General features: G+C 59.3%; 1 protein-coding gene across 1 annotated transcript; it reads left to right on the top strand.

The window, feature by feature from the left end:
* The first annotated feature begins 1,008 nt into the window (after positions 1-1,008).
* On the top strand, positions 1,009-26,861 carry NPC1L1 (NPC1 like intracellular cholesterol transporter 1). Its single transcript, XM_034759519.1, has 19 exons — positions 1,009-1,129; positions 8,937-10,474; positions 14,407-14,507; positions 15,826-15,998; positions 16,550-16,678; positions 17,319-17,501; positions 18,435-18,549; positions 18,819-18,946; positions 19,086-19,223; positions 19,463-19,552; positions 20,290-20,480; positions 21,043-21,161; positions 22,301-22,427; positions 23,233-23,288; positions 23,747-23,897; positions 24,544-24,775; positions 25,467-25,580; positions 25,695-25,872; positions 26,704-26,861. Exons 1-19 carry the CDS (start codon positions 1,076-1,078, stop codon positions 26,859-26,861), a joined length of 3,975 nt encoding a protein of 1,324 aa, XP_034615410.1. The 5' UTR covers positions 1,009-1,075.
* The last annotated feature ends 37 nt before the right edge of the window (positions 26,862-26,898 follow it).

The following is a 26,898-nucleotide window of genomic DNA, read 5'->3' as shown; positions in this document are numbered from 1 at the left end:
AGGAGTCTGGGAGGGGAGGGGAGCAGCGAGACAGAGCACTAATGAAGAGGCTCTCTGCCTGGGAACTGGCACACTCCCGGCGATCGCTGCACCTCACGCACAACTAATACGAAACTCATCACCCAAACCTGCAGTATCCCTGGAGAGATCCCTGGGGTCCGCAAGATGAGCAGCCAAAGCCAACTTGTGTTGGGGCAGGACAGCTGGGGCAGATGAGCGGAGGGCAAGTTTTGCAGGGGGCGCCTGGGGGAGGTGGTTCGACGATGCAGCTGGCTGTAAAGGAGGCAGCATGTCCTGATTCTCAAATCTATGTGGAGACCACAAAACGCAGAGGACAATTGCTGCCCGAGGAATCCTTGTGCTGGTCAGTATGACGTGACTGTGGGGCTTCCCCCTATGAGGGTGGCTGGATGGAAGGGGAAGACTGGGGCTGGGACATGGAGCCAGGCGGGGTGGGGGAGACAGGCCTGGGCCGAGGACAAGTTGGAGTGGGTGGGGCTGTGAGGGTCAAATCTGATCTGGGAGAAACGGGCAGAAGTGTCTGTGCCCACTACAGACCCTCCCCTCCAGAGCCTGGCATGGAATCCAGGAGTCCTGAGTCTCACCCTTCCTCTGCTGTCAGCAAAAAATGTGAACCCCCCTGGCAGAGTGTTTGTCCCGTCCCCCGCTAGTGCTGGTCCATGCAGAGGATGACAACCTACTACTGCTGTCGCTTCCTGCAGTAGCTCAGGTGGCAGAGATCTGAAGGGTGCAGCTCGGCTGTTGACCCAGAGGGGTGTCAGCATGACCCCACATGCTGGGATTTCTAGTTTTCAGTTTGACACTCCCCCGCTCCAAAAAATCCCCGTTAGAATATGTGTAACAGCAGCTGCTGTTGGCCCAGACGGCCTGCCCCCAAGTTAATGATACAAGGGATTTACGGCTGTGGCGCAGTCTGATTGGCTTTCTGGCCATCAGGCCAGCCGGGCTAATAGCAGGCAGTAGCTGCATTAATGCAGGGCCCATGGGGGTGGGACAGACCTGGCCCTGGGCTCCCACTGCCACCTGCTCCTCCAGGGCTGGCAACACTGAGAGGATGCTGGGCCGCTTCCCGCTCACCCTGGTGCTGCTCAGCGCCACCCTGGGCCTGGTGAGTGAGTCCTGGGCATGGCCAGTCACTCCCCACTGCACCAGCTGTTTGGCAGGGTCTGGGGAGTACGGGGAGGGCAGGGGACCCTATACAGAACAGCTGCTGAAGGGCTTCTGGAGCCACCCAGGGAACTGGGCTGGGCTGGCGTCTCTGGCATCGTCTCTTCCAAAAACAGGGTGATTGTGCCAGTCTAGGGCAGCTTCAAGGATGGGCAGGGAATGGGCAGGCTCCGATCCACCCACAGGGCAGGGACTGGCTGGCTCAGGGGGGCAGGGGAGGGAACACGGGGCCTTTCCCCCCTACGGGGCACTGGTCCCGATCCGGCCAACGCTTTCAATGTCCAAAGGTATGATGGAGTTGAGGGGTCCCTACGCAAGGATCTGAGCCCATAGCCTGTGGGCAGGGGGTGATCACAGCCCCGCTGGCCGAAGATGCCTGCCTCTTCCCCCAGTGGGGATCTCTCCGACAGCAATGGCGGGGGTGCTGTGTGGAGGGGCAGCTCAGCCAGCTGCCCCTGCTCTGTGGTTAAGGGGTGCCCAGTTTCTGGGCTGGTGGGACTGGCATTGTCCCCAGTACCAGGTGGGACTCACATTGGCATCGGCAAGGATGGTTGTGGGCAGGTGCATTGATGTGTGTGGGGTGCATTCATAGAATCCTAGGACTGGAAGGGTCCCCGAGAGGTCATCTAGTCCAGTCCCCTGCCTCATGGCAGGACTAAATATTATCTAGACCATCCCTGACAGGTGTTTGTCCAACCTGCTCTTAAAAATCTCCAATGATGCAGATTCCACAATCTCCCTGGGCAATTTATTCAAACATTCAAGCACCCTGACAGTTAGGAACTTTTTTCTAATGTCCAACCTAAACCGCCCTTGCTGCAATTTAAGCCCATTGCTTCTTGTCCTGTCCTCAGAGGTTAAGAAAAACAATTTTTCTCCCTCCTCGTTGAAACAACTTTTTATGTAACTGTGACGTTATTGATATAATCTGGGACCATATAGATCATTGTTGCAACCAAGGTCCTGTAGTGGCACGCAAATCTTGTATACAGGGGGTCAAATGGGGTGTCTAAGACAAGGTTATGGTTTACTGGTTATGATTATGCTGTCTATATGTGTGTATCACTTTTGTAGTTGAAGTTATGAATATTGGCTCTATACTGTCTGTATTTCAAACTTATGCTATGCTGCTGGGTGACATCCCAGACAAACTGGTGTTAGCTCTGCCTAGCCTGCTTGATGGCCCATTAAGGACCATCAGCTATACAATGGACCCATTGAGAGAAGGCAGATACGCCTTGTAACTCAGCAAAGTATGCAGGGACTGGCCCATGTGACTCCAGACTCCATTTTGCTGTAATTTTCCACAGTAAGAACAAAGAGGTGTTCTTACACCTGGAAAAGACTATATAAGGCTGATGCCTCATCTCCATCTTGTCTTCAATCCTGCTTCATACCTCTGGAGGAACTTTGCTACAAGCTGAAGCTTTGAACAAAGGACTGAGGACCCATCCCAGCGGGGGATGTATTCCAGAGACTTGATTTGAACCTGCAGTTTATTCCATCGCTGCTGCAAGCCTGAACCAAGAACTTTGCCATTACTGTATGTAATTGATTCCATTTAACCAATTCTAACTCTCATCTCTATCTTTTTCCTTTTATGAATAAACCTTTAGATTTTAGATTCTAAAGGATTGGCAACAGCGTGATTTGTGGGTAAGATCTGATTTGTATATTGACCTGGGTCTGGGGCTTGGTCCTTTGGGATCAGGAGAACCTTTTTCTTTTACTGGGGTATTGGTTTTCATAACCATTTGTCCCCATAACGAGTGGCACTGGTGGTAATACTGGGAAACTGGAGTGTCTAAGGAGATTGCTTGTGAGACTTGCGGTTAGCCAGTGGGGTGAGACTGAAGTCCTCTTAGTCTGGCTGGTTTGGTTTGCCTTAGAGGTGGAAAAAACCCCAGCCTTGGGCTGTAACTGCCCTATTTGAGCAATTTGTCCTGAGTTGACACTCTCAGTTGGGTTCCGCCAGAACCGCATTGTCACAGTAACTGAAAACTGTCATCATGTCCCCTCTCAGTCTTCTCTTCTTCAGATTAAACAAACCCAATGTTTTCAATCTTCACTCATAGCTCATGTTTTCTAGACCTTTCATCATTTTTGTTGCTCTTTTCTGGACTTTCTCTAATTTGTCCACATCTTTCCTGAAATGTGGCACCCACAACTGGACACACTACTCCAGTTGAGGCCAAATCAGCATGGAGTAGAGCGGAAGAATGACTTCTCGTGTCTTGCTTACAACATTCCTGCTAATCCAGCCCAGAATTATGTTTGCTTTTTTTGCAGCAGTGTCACACTGTTGACTCATATTTAGCTTGTGATCCACTATGACCCCCAGATCCCTTTCCACAGGACTCCTTCCTAGGCAGTCATTTCCCATTTTGTGTGTGTGCAACTGATTGTTCCTTCCTAAGCGGAGTACTGCACATTTGTCCTTATTGAATTTCATCCTAATTACTTAACACCATTTCTCCAGTTTGTCCAGATCATTTTGAAATTTTAATCGTATCCTCCAAAGCACTTGCAACTCCATCCAGCTTGGTATCGTCTGCAAACTTTATAAGTGTACTCTTATTATACCAATAAAAACTAGCAAGATCTTATTAAAGGGGACAAGATAAAGATGCCACGTTTATTATGATAACAATTTGATTTATGACCAATATCTTAATTCTTATACACACACACACACATATTATACCTAATACCTACACACACACACACACACACACACACACACCCATCAGATGTTCTGCAGCTGCTGCATAGTTACCAGTCCTGCTTGAGTCTGTGGCTTGAGTTTGCAGCGGCTAACTGGCCAGGGAAGCCAGATACAAGGACGAGCTGGGTCTCTGTTGGGCATGCACCGATGCCCTTCCATGTTGGCAGCAGAATGTTACCCTCCTCCTAAGTTTTCCATTTCACCCATCCTTTTTGTAGGCTTTAGTTTGAATCCAGAGTCTATAGGTCTTGCTGTTTCACGTCTGCCTCTGGGTTTGGTGATTGATCACCTGTCAATTGCAGACATGACTTTCAGCCTGGGACCGGGCTTTGATCTTTCTTCTATTGTACCTTTTCTTTTTAGGGTGGATTCTTTTTACTTTGTTAGGGCTCTTGTCTGCATCTTCAGCCATTGGTGTTTGAACTCTATTTAATCAGGACAGGCTGGGGCTGGAGGTTGATTCCATCATCCATACATACCTTATTCACACCTAAACTAATAAGATTACAGCAGGGTTTGCAAAAATGAAGGTTGCAGCAAGCCCTTACAAAATGGAGTAAGCGTTTTAAAATGGGGTTTGAATTACAATATGGCAAACAGTGAACAGAAGTTACAATATAGACAAGTCTAATGGATGGCAAACAGTGAACAGAAGTTACACTGTAGGCAAGTGTAATAAATGGTGAACAGAAATTACAATCCTGAAACAGTGCAAGTCTCAGTGATTTAAGCAGGAATTGGATTGATAGTGAAATTTACAAAGGCAGCTGACTGAACAGCTATGGCTCTTAACAAGCATCTTAATTGTTAATTAGCCAGTTATTGGGGTAACCGGTTTTATGAATGAATATTGTTTCATTCATAAAACTTTACTTATGAAGTTACATTAATAAAGTAAACAATTAAAAACAATTTAATTCATCAGTCCTACATTGTCCCTCTTTTGGCCCTTCAATCCCGGGGTATTGAATGGGTCACACTTTATGTAATTGTTTTAAGGCAGAACCAACATAACAGTTAGGATTACTAATAGGACATTGATGGGATGAAAAATTATATTTAGAACTGCTGACCAGGTGGGCTGCTCCTACAACACTTTGCCCCTTTATTTATGATTATTACAGCAGTTGTTGTTATTGTAGGGCACAGGTGATTTGTTGCAAACAAACCAATTATAAAACCATTACCATTGCAATAATTGGGTACATTGACAAACAAGATGAGGCCCAAGTTTGATGCTGCAATAGCCATCAAACAATAAAAGTCACTGAGGTCAGGATCTTCTTAAGCACACACAACAAATAAGATTTTGTAGGAGTACCACAGTTGTTATGCAAGGTTAAGCTGATTTGGACTTAAACTAACATTTAGTTGCTAAAATGTTGCAGAATTTCCTATTTTTAACAGTTGTTTTCAAGAGGTTTCTGGGGACCTGAAAGATGGGGCCCTACAATCATGGGCCAAGGTTTTACAGGTTATGGGGGCCCGAGAACTACCCTTTAGGGCTTGGGGGAATAGAACCAGAGTGCATAGAGGAAAGTGTGGAATTAACAATACAAGCAAATGTAACTAACAATACAAATGTATTAATAACAAAAATTAACAACAAAATGACTATTAGAGAACCTAATAAAAAATAAACCTGATGCACTGGGAACCAAAGTCCTTTGGACACAAGTGGTGATTGATAAATTGGATGGACATGGGGGAAGTAGAGAGGAAAAGACATTTGCCCTGTCTAGTGCAGTATCCCCTCTTTTTCTAGACCCAATGCTAGCACAGGACACCACTAGAGACAGACACAGAACATGCAACACTGAACACAGACTTTGTCATGACACTATAACCATGGTATTTTATAACTCTTCAGCTGGTACCAGCTCTCCTGATGTTCTGGTTTAGAGCCTGAAAGACAAAAGCTTGGAAACAAATTAGCACAGTGCTTTCACCCTGGCAGAACCTGCTTGGTCTCTGCCACAGTGTGTTTGGTACTTTGGGCTGCACAAATGCTAATTAAGTGGTGCATTTCTTGTGAGTGTAAATCCTCCCTTTCTCTCAGTAAAAGGGGTTAACACTTCATTTAGAAAAAAAATCTCCAGCCATTTTGCCATGGCCTGGAGATCTGAGGCAGAAGCAGGCACTGTTGTTAACTGTTTCAATGGCATTTTGGCCCTGGGAGGAGGAATTTACCCAAATATCCCACTTCCCAATCCCCAGAGGGGTCCCAAAGGTCTGCCCCCTTCTGGGGTCTCAAATGTTTCTTCTCCTGATGTTACTGCTGCTGTAAGATTTGAGAGTGCTGTATTAACTCTTTGTACCCAACCTGTTTTCCAGTTTTTTTATCTGTTGCTTGCCTGAGCCCGATCCTGCTTTTTTCAATAAACAGTTTCTTTCCATGGGCACAAGCCTTGTTCCACTACCAATTTAGCAAGGAGGGTGGGCTTTCCAACTAGCCCTCACCCTTCCTGGTCCTATTCCTTAAACATTTTCTTTAAAATTGTGAAATTATCACAATATTACATACAAAAAAACCAAAACAAACAAACAAACCACGCTACACTGCCCAAACTCCTATATCCTTCAGAGTTTGGTTTAACAGAACATTTTTAAATTTTTATTTAAATTTAAATTTTTAAGCACTGTCTTATCCCTGGGACTCTCTTGCTGCCCCTGATTTGATTTTTTTCTCTTTTTCTGCTACCTCTTCGGAGGCCAGCAGGTTTTGTTAACCAAGAATAGAACCGTGCTCTGTAGAGCCGGTTGTGTGCACACAGATTGGTTTACAATAAGTGAGGCAAAAATACCAATAATGCCCCTTTCGCTATTCTCCACCAAAATGTTACACCAATAAAAACTAGCAGGATCTTATTGAAGGGGACAAGATAAAGATGTCACATTTATTATGATAACAATTTGATTTATGACCAATAACTAATATCTTAATCCTTATACACACACACACATCCATCAGATGTTCTGCAGCTGCTGCATAGTTACCAGTCCTGCTTGAGTCTGTGGCTTGAGTTTGTAGCTTGTGGCAGCTAACTGGCCAGGAAAGCCGGGCACAAGGACGAGCTGGGTCTCTGTTGGGCATGCACCAATGCCCTTCCATGTTGTCAGCAGAATGTTACCCTCCTCCAAAGTTTTCCATGTCACCCATCCTTTTTGTAGGCTTTAGTTTGAATCCAGAGTCTATAGGTATTGCTGTGTCGGGCTGCTTCTGGGTTTGGTGATTGATCACCCGTCAATTGCAGACATGACTTTCAGCCTGGGACCGGGCTTTGATCTTTTTTTTATTGTACCTTTTTTTTTTTTAGGGTGGATTCTTTTTACTTTGTTAGGGCTCTTGTCTGCATCTTCAGCTGTTGGTGTTTGAACTCTATTTAATCAGAACAAGCTGGGGCTGGAGGTTGATTCCATCATCCATACATACCTTATTCACACATCTAAACTAAACTAATGCGATTACAGCAGGGTTTGCAAAAATGAAGGTTGCAGCAAGCCCTTACAAAATGGAGTAAGCGTTTTAAAATGGGGTTTGAATTACAATATGGCAAACAATGAACAGAAGTTACAGTATAGACAAGTATAATGGATGGCAAACAGTGAACAGAAGTTACACTGTAGTCAAGTGTAATAAATGGTGAACAGAAATTACAATCCTGAAACAGTGCAAGTCTCAGTGATTTAAGCAGGAATTGGATTGATAGTGAAACTTACAAAGGCAGCTGACTGAACAGCTATGGCTCTTAACAAGCATCTTAATTGTTAATTAGCCAGTTATTGGGGTAACCGGTTTTATGAATGAATATTGTTTCATTCATAAAACTTTACTTATGAAGTTACATTAATAAAGTAAACAATTAAAAACAATTTCATTGTTCTATATTTGCCCTTTTCCAGTCTTCTGGAATCTCTTCCGTCTTCCATGAGTTTTCAAAGATAATCACTAATGGCTCAGATATCTCCTCAGGCAGCTCCTTGAGTATTCTATGATGCATTTCATTAGGCCCTGGTAGCTTGAAGACATCTAACTTGTCTAAATAATTTTTAACTTGTTCTTTCCCTGTTTTAGCCTCTGATCCTACCTCATTTTCACTGGCATTCGCTATGTTAGACGTCCAATCACCACCAATCTTCTTGGTGAAAACTGAAACAAAGAAGTCATTAAGCATCTCACCAGGGCCAGCTCCTAGCTGCCCCCAAATCCTGCCGGGGGTCCAGGGCTGGGCACAGTGGGGCCACTGCCAATTTGATTGGTCAGCTCAGGCACCCGACAGTTTTCCAAACTCAAACTCGCTTGATCTGGAAAATTCCCCATTTTAAAGTTCAGAAAGATGTTGGATCAAAAAGCAATCTTGAGGGGGTTGAAAAGAATTCAGAGGCAGTTTGGAAATAGGGGGGCGCTGGGAGCAGCTGACCAGGCGGTGTGAAAGCTCTCAGCGGGGTGAGAGGGCAGGGCAGGTGCAGGGCCTGGTGCTGATCTCAGGCGGGGGGGGGGGGGGGGTCAGGGGGTGGGGGGTTGGGGTGAGGAGGATGGTCTCATTAAGTTGCGGGTTGTGTGGTTGGGGGTCAGTCGCACTCTAGGAGGGGTTATGTGGTGCTGTCAAGGCACTGGGTCAGAGTCACACATTGGGGGTCAGGGTGGGGGGGTTGGTCTCCCACTGGGAGGGTTTCTGGCTTGGGGGTTGGAGTGCAGGTGGTCGGCTCACACTGGGGGTGTCCCCAAGTTGGGGGTCGGGATGCAGGTGGTTGGCTCACACTGGGGGTGTCCCCGAGTTGGGGGTCGGGATGCAGGTGGTTGGCTCACACTGGGGTGTCTCAGGGTTGGGGGTCAGGGTGCAGGTGGTTGGCTCACACTAGGGGTGCCCCCAGGTTGGGGGTTGGGTCGTGGGGTCAGTCTTGCACTGGGGTGTCCCTGGGTCGTGGGGCTGAGGGCTTAGGGTGGGTCCCATCCCCAGTGACTCCCAGCTCCCCAGCTGCGCTGCTGGTAACCTGTCTCCTTTCTTTCCTGTGGGGACAGGCTGCAGCGGCACTGACAGAAACCCACCAAGCTGGGTACTGCTCCTTCTACGGCGAGTGCGGGCGGAACCCCGAGATCAACGTGAGCCTGCTGTGGTCGCAGGTGCCCTGCCTCTCCAACACACCGGCCCGGCTGCTCAAAGACGCCACCCTCAGCAAGCTGAAGGAGGTGTGCCCCCGGCTGTACACGGGCGAGAATGCCACGTACGCCTGCTGCAGCTACACTCAGCTGGTGGCCCTGCAGCTCAGCCTGGCCATCTCCCAGGCCGTCTTGACTCGCTGCCCCGCCTGCTCCGAGAACTTCGCCAACATCTACTGCCAGAACATCTGCAGCCCCAACCAGAGCCTCTTCACCAACGTCACCCGCTTCTTCAACCGCTCCACCGGCCTGGGCAGGCAGGTGGGCGTGCTGGAGTACCAGTGCTTCTACAACCAGAGCTTCGCTGACCAGTCCTATGACTCCTGCAAGGGCGTCCGGATCCCCGCCACTGGTGGCTACGCCATCGCTGCCATGTGCGGCAAGTACGGTGCCACCCTGTGCAACAGCCAGCGCTGGCTGGACTTCCAGGGGGACAGCAGCAACGGGCTGGCCCCGCTGGATATCGACTTCCAGCTGGTGCCCGCCAATGGTGCCATCGGGGAGGGCATCGTGCCGCTCAACAGCAAGACTTGGAGCTGCGGCAAGGCCGTCAGTGCCGACGGGGAGCCATGCTCCTGCCTGGACTGTGCCGAATCCTGCCCACAGATCCCCGCCCCCACGCCCCAGCCCCCGCCCTTCAAGGTGGGCAGCCTAGACGGAGTCTTGTTTGTGTGCTGCCTGCTCTTCTGCCTGCTGACCGTGCTCTTCGGAGCCTTCCTTGTGTGGCGCTGCGTCTCCAGATCCAGGCAGGCCAGCGGCGAGGGGCGGCAGCGCCAGAGGGACCAGCTGACACGCTCAGAGAAGCTCAGCCAGGCCACCCACCGCGTCCTGGGGGAGATGTTCAGGAGATGGGGCACCATGGTGGCTTCCCACCCAGTCTCGGTCATCTTGGTCTCAGCCGTGGTGGTGGTGGGGCTCTCCTGCGGGATGGTCTTTATCCAGCTCACCACCGACCCCGTGGAACTCTGGTCCTCGCCCGACAGCCAGGCCCGGCAGGAGAAGGACTTCTATGACCAGAACTTTGGGCCCTTCTTCAGGACCAACCAGGTGATCCTCACAGCCAAGGGCCGCCCCAGCTACACCTACGACTCCCTCCTCCTAGGAAGGAAGAACTTCAGCGGGATCCTCTCCATGGCTGTTCTGCTGGACCTGCTGGAGCTGCAGACGCGGCTGCAGGAGATCGAGGTCTGGTCGGAGAAGGAAGGCAGGAATGTGACGCTCAAGGACGTCTGCTACGCCCCCCTGAACCCCAACAATGCCAGCGCCACTGACTGCTGCGTCAACAGCCTGGTGCAGTATTTCCAGAACAACCGCACCCGCCTGGAGATGACGGCCAGCCAGACGCAGGGGAGCCAGACGGGCATGGTGGACTGGAAAGACCACTTCCTCTACTGCGTCAAGTAAGTGCCAGGCCCCGGTGTGGGAGAACAGGGGGCGTGCACACTTTCCACACGGCTCTGCCAATGCCCCTCATTCCCGACCTGCAGCCTCCTGCTAGCCCAGCCCTGGGCTCCCCCCACAGCTCTCCCCTTTGGCTCAGGGGGTAGGAGTCAACACAGAAGGTCGTGGTTCCATACCCGCTAATGGTCTGTAGAGACTTGGACTTGACTGATGCCCCTTTATTCCATGTCCCCCCCAACCCCCCATCTGTGGCCTTTTCCTTCCGGAGCAGGACTGATCGCTTTCCACTCTGCTTCTCTCGTGCGTTTCCAAGCCCTCCTCGGTCCGCCCCGTCGCCTGTTGGCCTCGGGATTCTGGCCCAGCTCCTGCCTCGTTCTCTGGCTCAGCTGTTCCCTCCACACATGTTCTACCACCTCTGTTTTCACCCAGCATTTCCTGGCCCATCACTTTCCTTTTCATCCTCTCCCCGGGTTCTGCGTTTGAGAGCTTTGCTGGCCATCTGCTAGTGTGGATTTGTCCTAGGCAGCTGGGCCCAGCACGTGGCATTTGGTTTGGGTTGCGAATCATGTCTGGCTTTAATGTCTACGTCTGGCCGCCTCTTGTGCTTACAGCGCTGCCGAGTTCGGCGAAGTGTCAGACACCACAGTCAATCCAATGACAGTTCAGTGTCAGCTCTTCGGTGCCTCTCTCCTTTCCCAGTCCATCCCCGGGAGGAAGCTCCCTGACATCTTAGTGTCACGGATCCCCAGGACCGGGGCTATGGCCCCAGCTGCTGCACAGTCTCTGTGAGCCCCCTTCAGCGAGCCAGACCCCCGGGGGTCTCTCTGTTCCACCAGGACAAGCCCTGCAGCTTCACCACCTCCTTAGGCCGTCAGCTCCCAAGCTTCCCACCGTGAGCTCCGCTCAGCGAGTCCTACCCAGGCAGCCCCTGAGGGAGAGTGGGATGATCTCGGGGAGCAGCACACGCCTCTCCACCAGCCTCTGCAGGGACACCCAGTCAGCGTGGGCACTCGGCTGGACACAGCACAGGGAGGCCTTGGATAGCCCAGAGAAAAGAAAGATCCAGCCCTGTCCATCCTGGTTAGCCCAGAGCCCTCAGCCCCGTCCCTCTGACCTCCCTTTGTCCCAGGTCAGGTGCCCCAACTGCTTCCCACAGCCCACTTTGAGCTCCCCGAGCTGCAGCTCAGACCCTGGGAGAGACGGGCAGTGCTGCTCTCTGGAGCTCCATGCCCAGGCAATTGGATTTGCGTGTTCTTCTCCAGAGCTCCACTGATGTGGGACCGAAGGCCCCAGACAGCTAGGAGCCATTCACACCTGTGTCATAGCTGTCACGGACTCACAAATCGTGCCCACTCTTGGCCCCATGCGGTCCGTGGGGGGTGCCCCTGTTAGGGAGACAGCCCTTCGCGGGGGTCCACTCTCTCTCGGGGTCAGGCCCCTCCACCTCCTGGAGCCGCACCTCTCAGAGCCTTAGCACACCTGTTTCTCGCCGTGGGCCCCCTCAGGGAGTCCACTCGTTCTGGACCCCCCGGGCCTCCACCCCCAAAGGGGTTGATGCCACCCTGTTCTCTAGACCGGAGTGACTCTCATCCAGCATAAAACAGGAGGGTTTATTGAGGGTTGAACACAGCACAGGAAACTCAGGGCCTCAGGCCTGGCCTCCCTCAGCCCAGCACATCCCAGTCTCTCTGCATCCAGATAGGCCCTGCCTGTTCCCCCTCTCCAGCCCAGAGCCCCCCATGCTTCCCAGCTGGGCCTCTGAGATCACTGGCCCCAGGCCCCACCTCTGTCCATTGTCTTCCTCCAGGTAAACAGGGTGGTAAACTGGGGCCTCTTCTCCTGCTTCTGTCCTCTGGCTGGAACCAGCTGGTTAGGTCACTGGGTCCTCACTCTGCAGCCCATTGTCCACCCACTGGCCAGAACCGGCTGCGTCTCCTCAGCTGGGCCTCCAGGTCACCAGGTCGCCAGATCACCGGTCGCTGTGGTATCCATCCTCCAGGCCATCGGCTGGGTCCCCACGTCCTCTCTCCGGTCCTCTGCAAAACACACTCCCTCTCCCCTCACCTCGTTAAACCAGTAACACCCAGGGAAACTGAGTCCCACCCGCTCCACATGCAAACCATTGAAAACTCCACAGAAAATAAGAAACCCCCTCACTTTGTCACAGTAGCCTGCCAGAGAGCACACAGCCCTTCCTCCCACAGCATACAGGGGAAACTGAGGCACACATAGACTTCATAAAAATACTACCAAAAATTCCCACTTGTCTGATGCTGGGAGTCACCTGGATTGGTTTAGTCAATCCCCTCCCCCATGGGGTCCATACCAGGGGCCGTCAGGCTGGCATTTGCTGCCAGGCTGGTCCAGGTGCCGCACCCCTTGCTGTTGTGTTCAGGCGCCGAGCAGCAGGTCCTGAGGCTGGCATTGCCATGGCATCTGGTTTCCATGGGGACATGGTTACTTCCCAAGCCAATAGCCACATCACAAATGTCTGGTGTGGCTGGGCACTTGGGGGGAGAGAGTCCAGCAGTGCCATTGCCTGTTGCCCCCTGGTGCCCACCCAGAGGAAAGGCGTGTAATGGCACCAGGTCCCCACGGAGCATGGCGGTGTTCCAGGGCGCTCGAGCCAGTCATCTGGGGGAGGGAGCGACGGGGGCGGCCTGGGGCAGGTGGGACTGGTGGTGCACACTGGGCTAGCGCTGGTAGGGACCACCGGCCTGGCAATGGCAGTGGGGGTAGCTGGACTGATGTTGGGGACGAGGGGGTTATCATGGGTGCACCCCAGCTTTTAAACAGCCCCGGGGACCCCTTCAGCTTGCCAGCCCCCCAGGGGTCCCCCTCTTCCTTCAGGGTGGGCCATGGCATCCCTGCCCTCCTGCGTCGCACCCAGAGCTCTGCCTGGGAGCGCGGCCAAGCCATCCGGGAGTGCAGGGACCCCAGGCAGCCTGTCCCAGCAGAGCAGGGTTTATTGGTCAGCTGGGCGCAGGCTGGTGTGAGCTCAGCACAGAGACGTGGTGCTGGCCAAGCCAGTGCCCCCCAGCCACGCGGCCACGGGCGCCTGCCAGGCTCTGCCTCGCCGCTCCGTTGCCTGTCCCCGAAGCTGGCTCTGTATCCCCAGCCCAGGCCCCTTGGGCTTTGTTCTCCAGCTGCCTCTGCTCAGCATCCCTGGTGAGAGCTGGGGGAACCCACCCCTTGCCCCCTCCAGTCCCGGGCCTGTTATGCACCACTCCCTGCCTGGATTTCCCATACACCTGGGTCAGCCTCGGCTACTCCCACCTCCCCGGCTCCTGCCCAGCCCCAAGGGCAGACTTAACTTTTTCGCCCCCATAGGGTTGCATGAAAAGTACGGGGGAAACTGAGTCACAGGTAGGCATCACAAGAATACTTCCAAAAATTCCCACTTCCTCACAGGGTGACTCTGGGGGACTCCATGCTGGGATGTGTGCTGGGAGGCTCTGGATCTACACTGGGGCGCTCTCCCTGGACGGCCATGGGGGACGGGCAGTGGCTCAGCCGTGGGGTGGGGAGCTCCCTGTGGGGCAGTAGCTCTGCCATGCTAGGCGCCCCCTGCAGAAAGGCTGGAGATGGGGGTGGTTAGAGGCTGCTGACCTTCCTTTCCTGCTGCCCCTGCCATGCCCACCGCCAGCTCCTCCCCTGTCACTGGCTTCCTCCGTCTCTGATCTCTCCACCCTTCCGCTTCGCAGTTCCCCTCCCTGCCCTGTGGTCTGCCTTCAGCCCCCTTCTCTCTGCCGCCACCCTGGGTCCATCCCTAGGGGGAGCTCCTGGCACAGGCTGCAGCTCTCAGAGCGCTGTGCACGGGCACAGTGCCACAGAGCCAATGGGACCGTGGCACCAGGAGGACCAGGGAACGGGGGCCCTGCAGTGCCCCCAGCAGGCATCCCGCCCTCACTCAGTCCTTCTGCCTCCCCAGCTCGCCTCTCTCCTTCAAGGACATCACCAACCTGCAGCTGAGCTGCATGGCTGACTACGGCGCGCCCGTCTTCCCCTTCCTGGCCGTGGGTGGCTACACAGGTAAGGGGCACCAGCGCCAGGCGGGCACCCAGCCCTGCGGCTTCGCGGGCAGTGACCGCACTCCTCCTCCACCAGCTCACAGCTCCGTGGGGGAGGGGGGCACAAGGGAAGCATGTGGTGGGTTGGCCTGGCGGGCGTTGGGCACAGCGCCCCAGCAGCCAGGCACCGCGGCTGGGGACACAGTGACGGAGGGGCTGAAAGGTGGATAACGAGGCAGCTCTGGGGATGTTTGCAGGGAGCTTCTCCCCAGCGTGAGGGGCATGTACCATGGTGCCCAGTGGTATTTGTTGGGCATGTACCACGTGAGCGGTGCCAGCTGGCATGACTGGCAAAGCACAGTGGGGCTCGCCAGCGCAGGAGAGGCGATGGGCAGGGTGGGGACAGCCAAGCAGGACCTAGTGAGAGAAGACCAGCGGTGGGTGTCTGATGCGCCGAACAAGGTGTGAGGCAAAGAGAGCAGCAGCAGCGTCCGAGCAGTGCCAGCCGCTGAGGGGACAAGGTCCAGCCAGAGACGGGCTGTAGAAAGAATGGGCAGGAGAGGGCTGAGCCTCGGGGTCACCCCGTTCCAGGGACGGATCATGGGGTAGCTGGTGATGGGGCTGGCGTGGGGGGCAGCAGGGATCCATGGAGCTGCTTGCCTGCATCTGGCCTGGTGGGACCGAGCAGGGATTGTGCCCATCCAGCCAGGGTGACTCCAGGTCTGCTCTGGAGCATCGGCCCTACGGGGCTCCCGGCATCTGGGTGAGAAGCCCCCAGCCCCGGCACATGACTTAGCTGGTTCAGTCCAGTGGGGGCGCTATGCTCCTGGAGGTGCTGTCTGGAAGAGGAGACAGGAACTGAGGCCCTGGCTGCTTGGGGCCATTTGAGATCCCAGGACCCTGTGCTAAGGATCCTGGCCAGTGCTCCAGGGACTCCAGCCTGCCTCCCTGACCTCCCTCCACCCTGTGGCAGTATCAGCTGGGTACAGAACTGTTACTTCCTGTCCTAAATGGTCAGCAGGCGTCGCGGTGCGGGGTTTGCCAGCTACTACGCTGCAGCCCAGAGGTGGTTGCCTGTCAGTGATGCTGGAAGGCTCCATGCCACTCCTGCACTGATCCCGGGGGCTGGTATTCAGGAAGTGGCCCTCGATCCTGAGCTGGAAGGTGCCCAGGTGGGGCGGGGTGGCAAAGTCTGGATATTTATGATCTCCTTTACCAGACCCGCTCCTTTCCTGTGGACTGGTGCTGCCGTGGGTGGGGGCAGGAGGCTGTCTGCCAGGGGCTGGCGGGAGGAGGGGGATGTCTGTGCCTGCTGGCTCTCAGTGCCCTCCCCCCGCCAGGTGAAGATTATTCGGAGGCCCAGGCACTGATCCTCACCTTCTCACTGAACAACTACCCGCGCAGTGACCCGCGCTACGCCTGGGTGCTGCTGTGGGAGCAGCGCTTCCTGCAGGTGGTGAGGGAGTTCCAGCGGGCCCACGCCCACACCTACACCATCGCCTACATGGCCGAGGTACCGGGGGCAGCACCAGGCCATTGCAGAGACCCGGCTGGAGGCCAGCCCTGCACAATGGGGGCTCAAACAATTCTCTTATGGCTCAGGGCTGTTCAGCCTCCACTGCTCTCTGGAGCCGGGACCCCCAACACTGCACAGCCGGAGCAGCCCCCAGCTCGGAGTGACTCCCCCCATCCTGTTGCCCCCTCTCCTTGCCCCATTAAAGGCCAACGATGAGCCTCTGCTGCTGGCACAGTGGGCAAGCTCTGGTTTGGGGGCATATGCGGGGAGACGGTGACAGGCACGGGGCATTTCCTGATGCCAGACTGGGGCTGGGAGGAGAGGGGGGACAGCAGGAAGGGATGGGGGAGGGACAGCCACAGTCAGGGCAGGGGCAAATAGAGGGCACCCCAGGGTGCATGGGGACAGCCCAGCCCTCTAGCCCCATAGGAGGCCCCTGGGCACAGCTCTTGGCTCCAGCGGGCACAGTTCCAGCCAGTGGCAGCGGGAAGCAGGCACTGACCCTGCCCCATGTGGCACTGCCTGTCTCTAACCCCCGGCCCCCACAGCGCTCCCTGGAGGACGAGATTAACCGCACCACGGCCGAGGACATCCCCATCTTCGCCATCAGCTACCTGGTGATCTTCCTCTACATCGCGCTGGCCCTGGGCGAGTACTCCAGCTGCAGGCGCATCCTGGTACGGGGGCAGCGGGGCTGGCGGGAGGCTATGGGGCTTGCTTTGGGAAGCAGGGGACTGGGGTGGGGCCCTGGCATGAGCCTGTGGTGAGGGCAGTGCCTGTCTGCTGGCCTGTCTCATGCCAGTCTCTAGTAGCCAAGCAGCCTTGTGCCCACCCCTCGCTGGCACCCCCTGGGGCTGAGCGGGCCCTGTAGAGGGGGCTGCCCTCTCCCTGAAGACTGGGGGGCTGGGGCTGGGGCTGGGGCTGCCTGTTGGGGACCCTCAGTCTCTAGAGCCGGTTGGGTCCTTTGCCCAGCTTGGAACAGACTCAACCAGCCGCCACAGAACGACCAGGGTCCACTGCATGTACCCTGCACCTCTGCAGAGCCCCGGCTCGCCCGCCCCACAGCCCAGCGCGCACAACCCCAGCCCCATAGCCTGCCCTGAGCGCCGGGGGAGAGCGCCACCCACTAACCCCACAACCGGCCCCTGGCACTGCCATGCACAGCCCCAGGCCCATAGCCTGGCCGAGCCCCCCACCCCGCTCCCTGCAACCCCTAGAAGGTCTCTGTAGCATCTCCCACAAGCTCCACATCAGTCCTGAGAGGCCCCGCCCCGCACGGGTGCGAGCCGCCCTGACCCACCGCGCTGCCCCCTGCAGGTGGACTCCAAGGTGACGCTGGGCCTGGGCGGGATCCTGGTGGTGCTGGGCGCCGTGTTCTCCTCCATGGGCTTCTACGCCTACGTGGGGCTGCCCTCCTCCCTCGTCATCATTGAGGTGGTTCCCTTCCTCGTGCTGGCTGTGGGCGCTGACAACATCTTCATCTTCGTGCTGGAATACCAGGTGAGCTGGGGCACCCAGCCCCCCCCACCCAGAACACCCAGCCCAGCCCCCCCGCTGGAGTACCCAGCCCCCCCCCGAACACCCAGCACAGCCCAACCCCCGGAGTACCCAGCCCCCCCAGAATGCCCAGCCCCCTGCAGAATCCGTTCTATCCCCCACACCCCAGGGCAGTGCCCCCTCCTGGCATATCCTACTGGGCAACATCCCATCGGCTCCTGGGGCCCACTGGGAAACATCTCATTGGTCATGGGCTGGGGTGTCCCACTGGGGACCAGCTGAGGGGGCTGGGATCAGGGGCTGACACTCATGAACGTGGGGGTCAGAGGGGCCCTTCCCACAGCAGCAGGGGTGGGGGTGGGGGGAATCAACCCTGTCTGGCTGTGGGAGCAAGTGATGAAAGGAAGAAAAACAGGCTGGGGGCGGTTCTGTGGGGTGGGATCTACTAGCAGGACGTGGGGGAGGGGCAATAGGCAAGGGGTGTGCCCCTGCCAGGGCAGGGCAGGTGGGGGGCAGCAGGCTGTGTGTGAGTGCCCCTGGCAGGGCAATTGAGGGGCAGGTGGCCAGGTGGGGTGCCCCTGGCAGGCAGGGGGCTGGGTGGGGGTGCCCCCGGTGGAGCCAGGCAGTTCGGGGGCAGCAGGCCAAGTGGGGGTGCCCCTGGCATGGCAGTGGGGGAACTGGGGGGGGCCCAGAAGAGCGAGGCAGTTGGGGGGCAGGCAGCTGGGTGGGGGTGTCCCAGCAGGGCAAGGAAGTTGGGGAGCAGCAGGCTGGGTGGAGGGGCCCCTGGCAGGGCAATGGGGGGGCAGAGGGCCGGGTGGGGGTGCTCCTGGCAGGGCAGTTGGGGGGCAGGGAGCCAGGTGGGGGTGCCCCCGGCAGGGCGAGGCAGTTGGGGGGCATCGCCCAGCCCCTCCCCTCACCCTGGTGGGTGCTTTGCAGAGGTCGGTGCGGGAGCCGGGCGAGAGGCGTGAGCAGCACATCGGGCGGGTGCTGGGCACCGTGGCACCCAGCATGCTCTTGTGCAGCTTCTCCGAGGCCACCTGCTTCTTCCTGGGTGAGTGCCTGTGGTGCAGGACAAGGGGGTCTGAGTTGGGAGAGGGCTTGGCCCAGGTATGGGGCACCTGGGGGTGCCCAGCACCATTGCTGCTTGTGCCCTTCCTGGCATGCCGCCAGGCCATGGCTGGGGCGTTGGGACCCGCGCCCGGAAAATGCCAGTCTGGGCAGGGTAGCTCCAGGTGCACACAGGGTCCCTCCCCCACACTCACGAGCTGCTTCCCCTGGGCACAAGGACCCCCCCCAACTCACGAGCTCTCGTGCCCACAGGCTCCCTGACGCGGATGCCAGCGGTTCGCACCTTTGCTCTCAACGCCGCCCTGGCTGTGCTCTTTGACTTCCTGCTCCAGATGTCCATGTTCGTGGCGCTGGTCTCCCTCGACGCCCGCAGGCAGGAGGTGAGAGGTGCCCGCCAGGAGGCAAGGGGCTGGGGGGCAGGAGGGGAGGGGTTACTGCCAGGGGGCACAGGGACGGAGGGGGCGGGGCCGTTCCCCAGCTGCACCAAGCAGGTAGATTTGACGGTTCCTTTGCCCCCAGGCCGCCCGCCTCGACCTCTGCTGCTGCCACCGCCTGAACAAGGCGGGGTGCCCGGCGCGGAGTGAGGGGCTGCTGCGTCCCTTCATGCGGCGCATCTACACCCCCGTGCTGCTGAACCGTGCTGTCAGGGCCCTGGTGGTGAGTGGGGGGGAGAGGGGAAGGGAGGGGGCCCGGGTCCAAGGTTGGGGGAGGGGCAGGTAGGGTGTTGGGTCCAAGGTTGGGGGAGGGGGCCCGGGTGCCAGGGTGGGGGAGCCTCTACGCAGGCGGGGTTGGGCCCTTGTGCTGGGGCTTGGGTGCTCTGTGGCAGGGAGGGGAGGGGGCTGGGGTGGGGGAGGGGCGGTAGAGCTGTCCTCACCATGGTGCCCCCTACCCCCCAGATGCTGCTTTTCCTGTTCATGTTCTGCGCTGGGATCTACCTGGCGCTGCAGGTGCCCGTGGGGCTGAACCAGGAGCTGGCGATGCCCAAGGTGAGAACTCCCCTGCCCCCCGCATGCGCCCCATGTCTGCCCGGGCAGCACGGCTCTCACAGGGCGCCCGGAGCCTGGGCTGCAGGCCCTGTCCAGGTGCTGCCTGGCCCTGACGCCCCTTGGCCGTTGGGCAGTCGCACCCCACTGCGGCCATGATGGCAGTTTCCCAGGAGCCCCAACAGGGCAGCTCGGTCTTGCTCCGCCCAGGCCTTTCTGCTGCCCCATCACCAGGGTATCTGGGCACCTCCCCATCGTGCCCTCAGCGCCTGGCTCTCCCCTGGGGGCATTGCCCTGGGCTGGGCTCTGAGGAGGCTGGCTGGAGGCGGGCACCCAGTGGGTTGGGCGGGGGCTAGGGAGGTGTGGGGTGCCCCATAGCCCTGAGGTTGCTCCATCTCCCGCTCAAAGACACCAGCTTGTCCTGGGGCAGCAGGTTCCTGGGGCTGCAGCCCCACTGGGAGCTCTGGGCCTGGCATCTCTGTGGGGCCCAGGCTGGGGGGCGCCTGGGAGGGCAGGCCACGTCTTGGCACTGCCCTCTGTTCTGTGGTGCCAGTGGAGGGGGCTGACACGCTAGCCACGGCTCGTGCCCAGGTCGGTGCCAGTGCGAGGTGGGGAGATGACGGCGGGTAAGGCCATGGCTGGGTGGGGCACCGTCTCTGAGCCAACCTAGCTACTCTCCCCCCCCCCCGGGGTGGCAGGGGCAGGGAGCTGGCATGATGGGTCCTGCGGTGTCTCCTTAGGACTCCTACATGGTGCAATACTTCCAGTACCTGAACCAATACTTCATGGTGGGCCTGCCCACCTACTTTGTCACCACCGGCGGTTACAACTTCTCCACCAGGCCCGGCATGAACGGTGTCTGCTCCAGCACCGGCTGTGACAACAACTCCCTGACCCAGAAGATCCAGTATGCCACAAAGTTCTCCAACGTGTGAGTGCCCCTGGGGCTGGGAGAGGGGCGCCCAGCTATGGGGCCACACACAGCTCTGCAGGGCCCGGCCCTTGCTCCAACCCACAGTCCCTGCCCCCCGGCTCTGCGGGGCCTTCGCTCCGACCCACAGCCCCTACCCCCTGGCTCTGCAGGGCCCCTCACTCTGCCCTGACACCCCTGCCCTCCCAGCTCTGCCAGGACCCCTTGGTCTGCCCCGATGCCCCTGCCCCGCAATTCTGCCGGTGCCCCTCACTCCCGACCTGCAGGCCATCGCCCCCAAGCTCTGGGCATCTTCTGAGCGCCTCGCTGTGTTGATTTGTTGTTTGGACAAAGACGGGCACCTCTGATGGTCTCTTGGGACCTAAGTCATTATCTGAGCCTGGGTCCCCCAGCCCACACAGCGCCTCCTGCCCAGCTCTGTCCCTAGCCTGACCTGGGTGGGCCCGTGGTGCCCTACAGCAAGGCCTGCAACCCCCTGCCAGGCCTCCTCCATGCTGCATCCCAGCAGGCAGGGCTCCCCAATGCCCAGCGTCTAACCGTCCACCCCCTGCTCCTCTTGCAGATCCTACCTGGCCATCCCTGCCTCGTCCTGGGTGGATGACTTCATTGACTGGCTCCACCCGCTGTCGAGATGCTGCCGCATCAGCTCCGAGGACAGCCAGTTCTGCCCGTCCACCAACAGTAGGTCTCGCCCGTAGGGCACGGGGGGTTAACCTGACAGTGCTGCCCAGGGCTCGGCACAGAAAGGGCTCCCCCGGCAGGTGTGGCACTGTGACCCCCAACCAAGGGGGCAGGAGAGAGGGGTTAGAGATGGGCTGGGGGCCCCTGGAGGCAGGGCAAGGCAGGGACCCTGCAGTCTGGGGATGGGGAGGGCTGGAGAAGAGGGCTCACCCCTCAGCGAGACAGGACCACACCTCGGACAGAGGGGCTCTGCGCGCCCCAATGGCGTCTGGCTCCCACTGCTGAATGCCGCGGCCAGGCGATTCCAATGCCAGGGGCCAGTCAGAGCCCCAGGGGTTTGGGGCAGGGCGGAAAAGCCGGATTTCCCCTCAGATCGGCGTGAGATCCTAGTGGGGGCAGGCTGGGGCAGAGAGCTCGGTGGTAGGATCAGTGGGGTCTGGCCAGCCTCCCAGCCACACTGGAAAGCTGTTTTCAGCCGAAAGTGACTTTGCCAGCGCTTGCCAGACTCAGTTCTGATCAGTGTGTTTTTGGGGGGGCAGGAGGGAGAGGCAAAGGGGGGGGGGGAGTCTGGCCGTAGTGGGATGACAAAGGGCATGGTTGGGTGCACAGCTCATCCTGCAAAAAGAAAAGGAGTACTTGTGGCACCTTAGAGATTAACAAATTGATTTGAGCATAAGCTTTCATGGGCTACAGCCCACTTCATCAGATGCAAGCAATAAAAGGCACAACCCCCTGGTTTTCAATCCAGCGGAGCCTGCGGAACTCCCAGCCACTAGATCTCCAAGGCCAAGAGCTGAGCAGAGCCCTGCATTGATCTGGGCAGAAAAGCAGTTGGAGCTCCCTGGAGGGATAAAGCAACAGCAGGGATCTGAGCCCTCCCACCCCTGGCCATGAGCCGGCCCTGGCCTAATGGAGTCTGGGAGAAACAGCTCCAAGGGGCCGGTGATTCCAGAAGAGCCATGGGATGGGGGCTCTGGCACGTCCCTGGGACTGGCCCTGTGGGAGAGGAGACAGGTCCAGGCGGAGCCAGGTCTGATCCACCCTGGGAATTCCTCTGGGTGAGCAGAGCCCCCCATGCCCTCCTGCCCCAGGATTCACGCCCTGTGGCCCCCTCACCGTGCCAGCCTCTTGCCCCACAGCCACCGCCAGCTGCCCGCTCAACTGCATGAGGAGCCTGAGCGAGGTCATTCGCCCCTCGGTGGAGCAGTTCAACCGCTTCCTGCCCTGGTTCCTGCACGACATGCCCAACCTCAACTGCCCCAAGGGGTAGGTGCTGGCAGGGGCAGGGCCTGGCGCTGGGATGGCAGCGGGGGAGGGGTCAGGCACGGGCAGTCCTTGGGGGCTGGAAACATGCCCAGCGGGCATGGGGGCTGGGACTAGGGTGCAGCACATGCCCCACCCAGCGCCCCCTGCTGGTGAGAGGTGAGACATACACACACCCACGCAGCGCCCCCTGCTGGTGAGGGGGGTCAGACAGACAGCGCCCCCTGCTGGCCAGGGGTGTCTCACACACACACAGAGTAACTGACTGTCCCAGGGGCCTGTGGCTCACCAGGCCCTCGCTGTGCCCATGGCTGTGCTGGGTGGGTGGGGCACAGGCTCCTGGCAGGACCCGGGGGCGCTGGCCATGAGCGCCGGCCTGACCTACGGGGAAAAGTTTCCAACTGACCCCTCCCCCCCCCCAGTTTGCCATTCTAGGGGCGTTCTGCCCTGGGAAGCCACCCCCCCGGGGGGGGGGGGGCCCCCCCCCCCTTTGTGGGGGACCCGCTAGCCCCCCCCCCCCCCCCCCGCCAGCCATCCCTCTGTCCCCAGCCTGGCTAGCAGTGCAGGACACACGTACCCTGGCTGATGGGGCTGGACTCAGAGCCCCATGCTGGCACCTTGGGGCCCAGGATTGCCCCACACGGGGACCCCACGTCTGCCCCGCTGGGGACCTCTCCAGGCACCCCTTGCCCCATAGCGGGCAGCTCAGGCTGTCGGCAGACTCAGGTGGGGGGAGGGTTTCCATTGGAGTGGGGGGGTTCACCCTGCCCCTCCCCGCTCTCACCCACCCCTCTCCTGTCCCCGCCAGGGGGCTGGGAGCCTACGACACCGCTGTGAAGCTGGGCCCAGACGGCGAGATCCAGGGTAAGTGCCAGCCGCGCTGGGGACACCCACACGGGGGGCAGGGGAGACCCCCTCTGCAGTGAGACGGATGGGGAGGGCCTGGCCCCTAGGGGAGGGGTGGAATGGCACACAGCACTCTGCCCCTGCAGGCGCCAGGACCGCACTACCCTCCCGCGCCGCACAGCGCTGGGGGTCCAGACCCATTGTCTGTTGCATGCTGGGGAAAGAGTGGGCACAAAGGGGCCGTGTGGGACCACACTGGAGGCAGGATCCAGGCAGTGTGGGTGGTGGGGAGGGGGGTACTGGGAGGGCATAGTGGGGGAGGGGAGTCCCAGGATATGGGGGAGGGGAGCAGTGGGAGGCCACAGTGGGGGAGGGGGTCCCAGGATGTGGGGGGAGGGGAGCACTGGGAGGAGTGGGGGTCCCAGGGGAGCTCTCCAGGCCAGGGGGCAGTGTGTCTTACCCCCACATCTCCCCAGCCTCGCGGTTCATGGCCTACCACACGCCCCTCACTAACTCCCAGGAGTACACGGCCGCGCTGCGGGCGGCACGAGCGCTGGCAACAAACATCACCCACTCCATGCGGCGGGTGCCGGGCACCGACCCCAACTTCCGGGTCTTCCCTTATACGTGAGGGGGCAGATGGCACGGAGGGGCCAGGGGGCGTCTGGGGTTCCTGGGGGTTGGGGGGGCACTGGGGGGGTTTCCCATAAGGATGTCACTGCCTTGTCCCATGAGGAGAAGGGGGAGGGGATGCCCATTGGGTCCCCTGTGGGGGGTCAGACTGGTTGGGCCCATGTCTGGAGGGATTGGGGCTGAGGCCAGTCCAGTGGGAGCAGGGACAGAGGGGCAGCACAATGGGGCCCATGTCCCTGAGGCAGGGAGGGGATGGTCCCGGGGGCCCATCCAGGGGCCCATGTCCCAGGCACAGGGGGATGGGTCCGGGGGGTCTGTGGAAGGGACCCGTGTTCCAGGGGAAGGCAGGGGAGGGTCCCGGGGGGCCCGTGTCCTGGAGGCCATCCAGGGGCCCATGTCCTGGGCATGGGTGGGGGTCCCAAAGGCAGTCTGGGGGGTCATGTCCCAGGCACAGGGGAATGGGTCCTGGGGGGGCCATCCCAGGGGGAGGCGCGGGGGGGCTGTCCAAGGGCCTGTGTCCCAGAGGGGAGGCAAGGGAGGATCCGGGCAGGGGGCTGTCCAGGGGCCCGTGTCCCGGGGGGGAGGGGGGGGGGGTCCTGGGGGGCGGGTGTTGCTGTCTCATGCTGTGCCCGGCTCCCAGGGTCACCTACGTGTTCTACGAGCAGTACCTCACCATCGTGAACGAGGGGCTTTTCAACCTGGCGCTCTGCCTGGTGCCCACCTTCGCCGTCTGCTGTGTGCTGCTGGGCATGGACCTGCGCTCGGGCCTCATAAACCTGTTCACCATCGTCATGATCCTGGTGGACACCGTGGGCGCCATGACACTCTGGGACATCAGCTACAATGCCATCTCCCTCATCAATCTGGTGACGGTGCGTGCCGGCCCTGGGCTCCCAACCCTGGGTACCCAGTACCCAGCCTCCAGCCCCCGGCACCCAGCCTTGGGCACCCAATACCCAGCACCCAGCCCTGGGCACCCAGCCTCCAGTCCTGGGCACCTGGCATTCAGCCTCAGGCATCCAGCCTCTGGCACCTGGCACCCAGACCTGGGCACCCAGCTTCCAGCCTCCATCACCAGGACCCCAACACCAAGCCCCAGGTGCCTGGCATCCAGCCCCTGGCATCCAGCCCCCGAATCTCACCCTGGGCCCCCAAATCCCAGCCCCAGCCGCCCAGCACCCGCACCCAACCTCCAGCCCCAGGTGCCTGCTTCCCAGCATCCCCCATCCCTGCCCCAGGCTGCCATTCACAGATGCCCACAGGACCCAGCCAAGGCAGGGGAGGGTATGGCTGTGATGCTCCGAAACCCATTGCATGCTGGGACAGGACTTCCTGGGTAGGTGGGTCCTTGATTCAGTGCTGCATGGAGAACCCATTACCCAGCAGGCCCAGTGACCTCTCGCTGTCCTCTGCCACTGTGTCCCATGGGGCGGGGTCTCTGATCCCAGGCATGGGGTTTGGGTGCTGTGGGCAGACAGTGCAGGTGCTGGGGGGCCACAGAGTGCTGTAGGGGGGCGCTTTGAGCCTGCCCCAGCCCCGCTAACTGCTCTGCGCCCCTTGCAGGCCGTGGGCATCTCAGTGGAGTTCGTGTCCCATCTGACCCGTGCCTTTGCCGTCAGCACTCAGCCCACTCGGCTGGAGAGGGCCAAGGAGGCCACCATCAACATGGGCAGCGCGGTGAGTGGGGGGCTGTAGGGCAAGGCAGGGGGGTCAGGGGCTGGCCAGCCCCAGGGAGGGAGGGGCAGTGTGGGGGTGACTTGGGCCATCTCTGACCAACCCCCTTCGCTGCAGGTCTTCGCGGGCGTGGCCATGACCAACCTGCCGGGCATCGTGGTGCTGGCATTCGCCAAGGCCCAGCTCATCCAGATCTTCTTCTTCCGCCTGAACCTGCTTATCACGCTGCTGGGCCTGCTGCACGGCCTGGTCTTCCTGCCTGTGCTGCTCAGCTACTTCGGTGCCCGCTGCCTGCGTCCTGGCCGCCCATGCTGCCCGCTGCCTGCGTCCTGGCCGCCCATGCTGCCCGCCTCCCCAGCGCCTGCCCCACTACCCTGCGCTGCCCACCTCCCCCAGTGCCCGCCCATGCTGCCCGCCTCCTCAGCGCCCGCCCCACTACCCTGCACTGCCCACCTCCCCCAGTGCCCGTCCTGGCTCCCACGCTGTCCGCCTCACCCAGCGCCCGCCCTGGCCACCTGCACTGCCCGCCTCACCCAGCGCCTGCCCCACTACCCTGCGCTGCCCGCCTCTCCCAGCGCCTGCCCTCCGACTGCCTGCCTGCCCCAGCACCCGTCCCCTGGCCACCCGCACTGCCCCCCCCAGCACCCACACACTGCTCACCTATCCCCCCTAGTGCCCCCCGCACCCCTCGTTGCCCCCATCCCATCTCCTCCAGCACCCCAGCCACCCCTGGCTGCTTGCCCACCTTCCAGTGCCCCTGCCTGTCCACCCCCCCCCGGCTTCCCCCAGCACCCCTTGCCCCCGTCCCTTCAGGCTCTGCCAGTATGCTTCGTTGCCTGGCTCCCCTCACTGCCCCCCGCCACGCTCTCCCAGCACCATCTCTGAGGGGAGCCGCCCCCCAGCCCCAACCTCCTCCCCAGGGACCCCCTCATGCAGCCCCATGGAGGAGCAAATCTTCAGGAACGCAGTCCAATATCCAGGGATCCTGCCCCAGAGGTGGGAGCTGGGAGGAAGGGGGCAGGGCACGGGGGCACCATGGTTGGCGGGGGGGGGAAGCTGCCTGTATACCCCTAGCCATGGCGCCCGCCATCCCACCCGGCTCTAACCTGCCCCTCCTGTACCCTAGGGCCCAGCCACAGCCCCGCCGAGGCCCCGCAGCCGGAGCTGGAGAAGAGGAGCCCTGAGGGTAGTCTGACCGTGAGGAACCCCAGCTTCCAGGACAAGGAAGAGCAGAGCAAGGGCCAGGGGCCCAGAGACCCCCCAGTGGCCTCCTGCCACCTCTGAGGGGTAGAGCCAGGAGGCACCGAGCTGCTGCTACTGC

The sequence above is a fragment of the Trachemys scripta genome, chromosome 2 (assembly GCF_013100865.1).
Source record: "Trachemys scripta elegans isolate TJP31775 chromosome 2, CAS_Tse_1.0, whole genome shotgun sequence".
In the NCBI taxonomy this organism is placed as follows: Eukaryota; Metazoa; Chordata; order Testudines; family Emydidae; genus Trachemys; species Trachemys scripta.
Note: the sequence above shows the minus strand (reverse complement) of the source record. Positions and strands in the feature narration are given on the sequence as shown.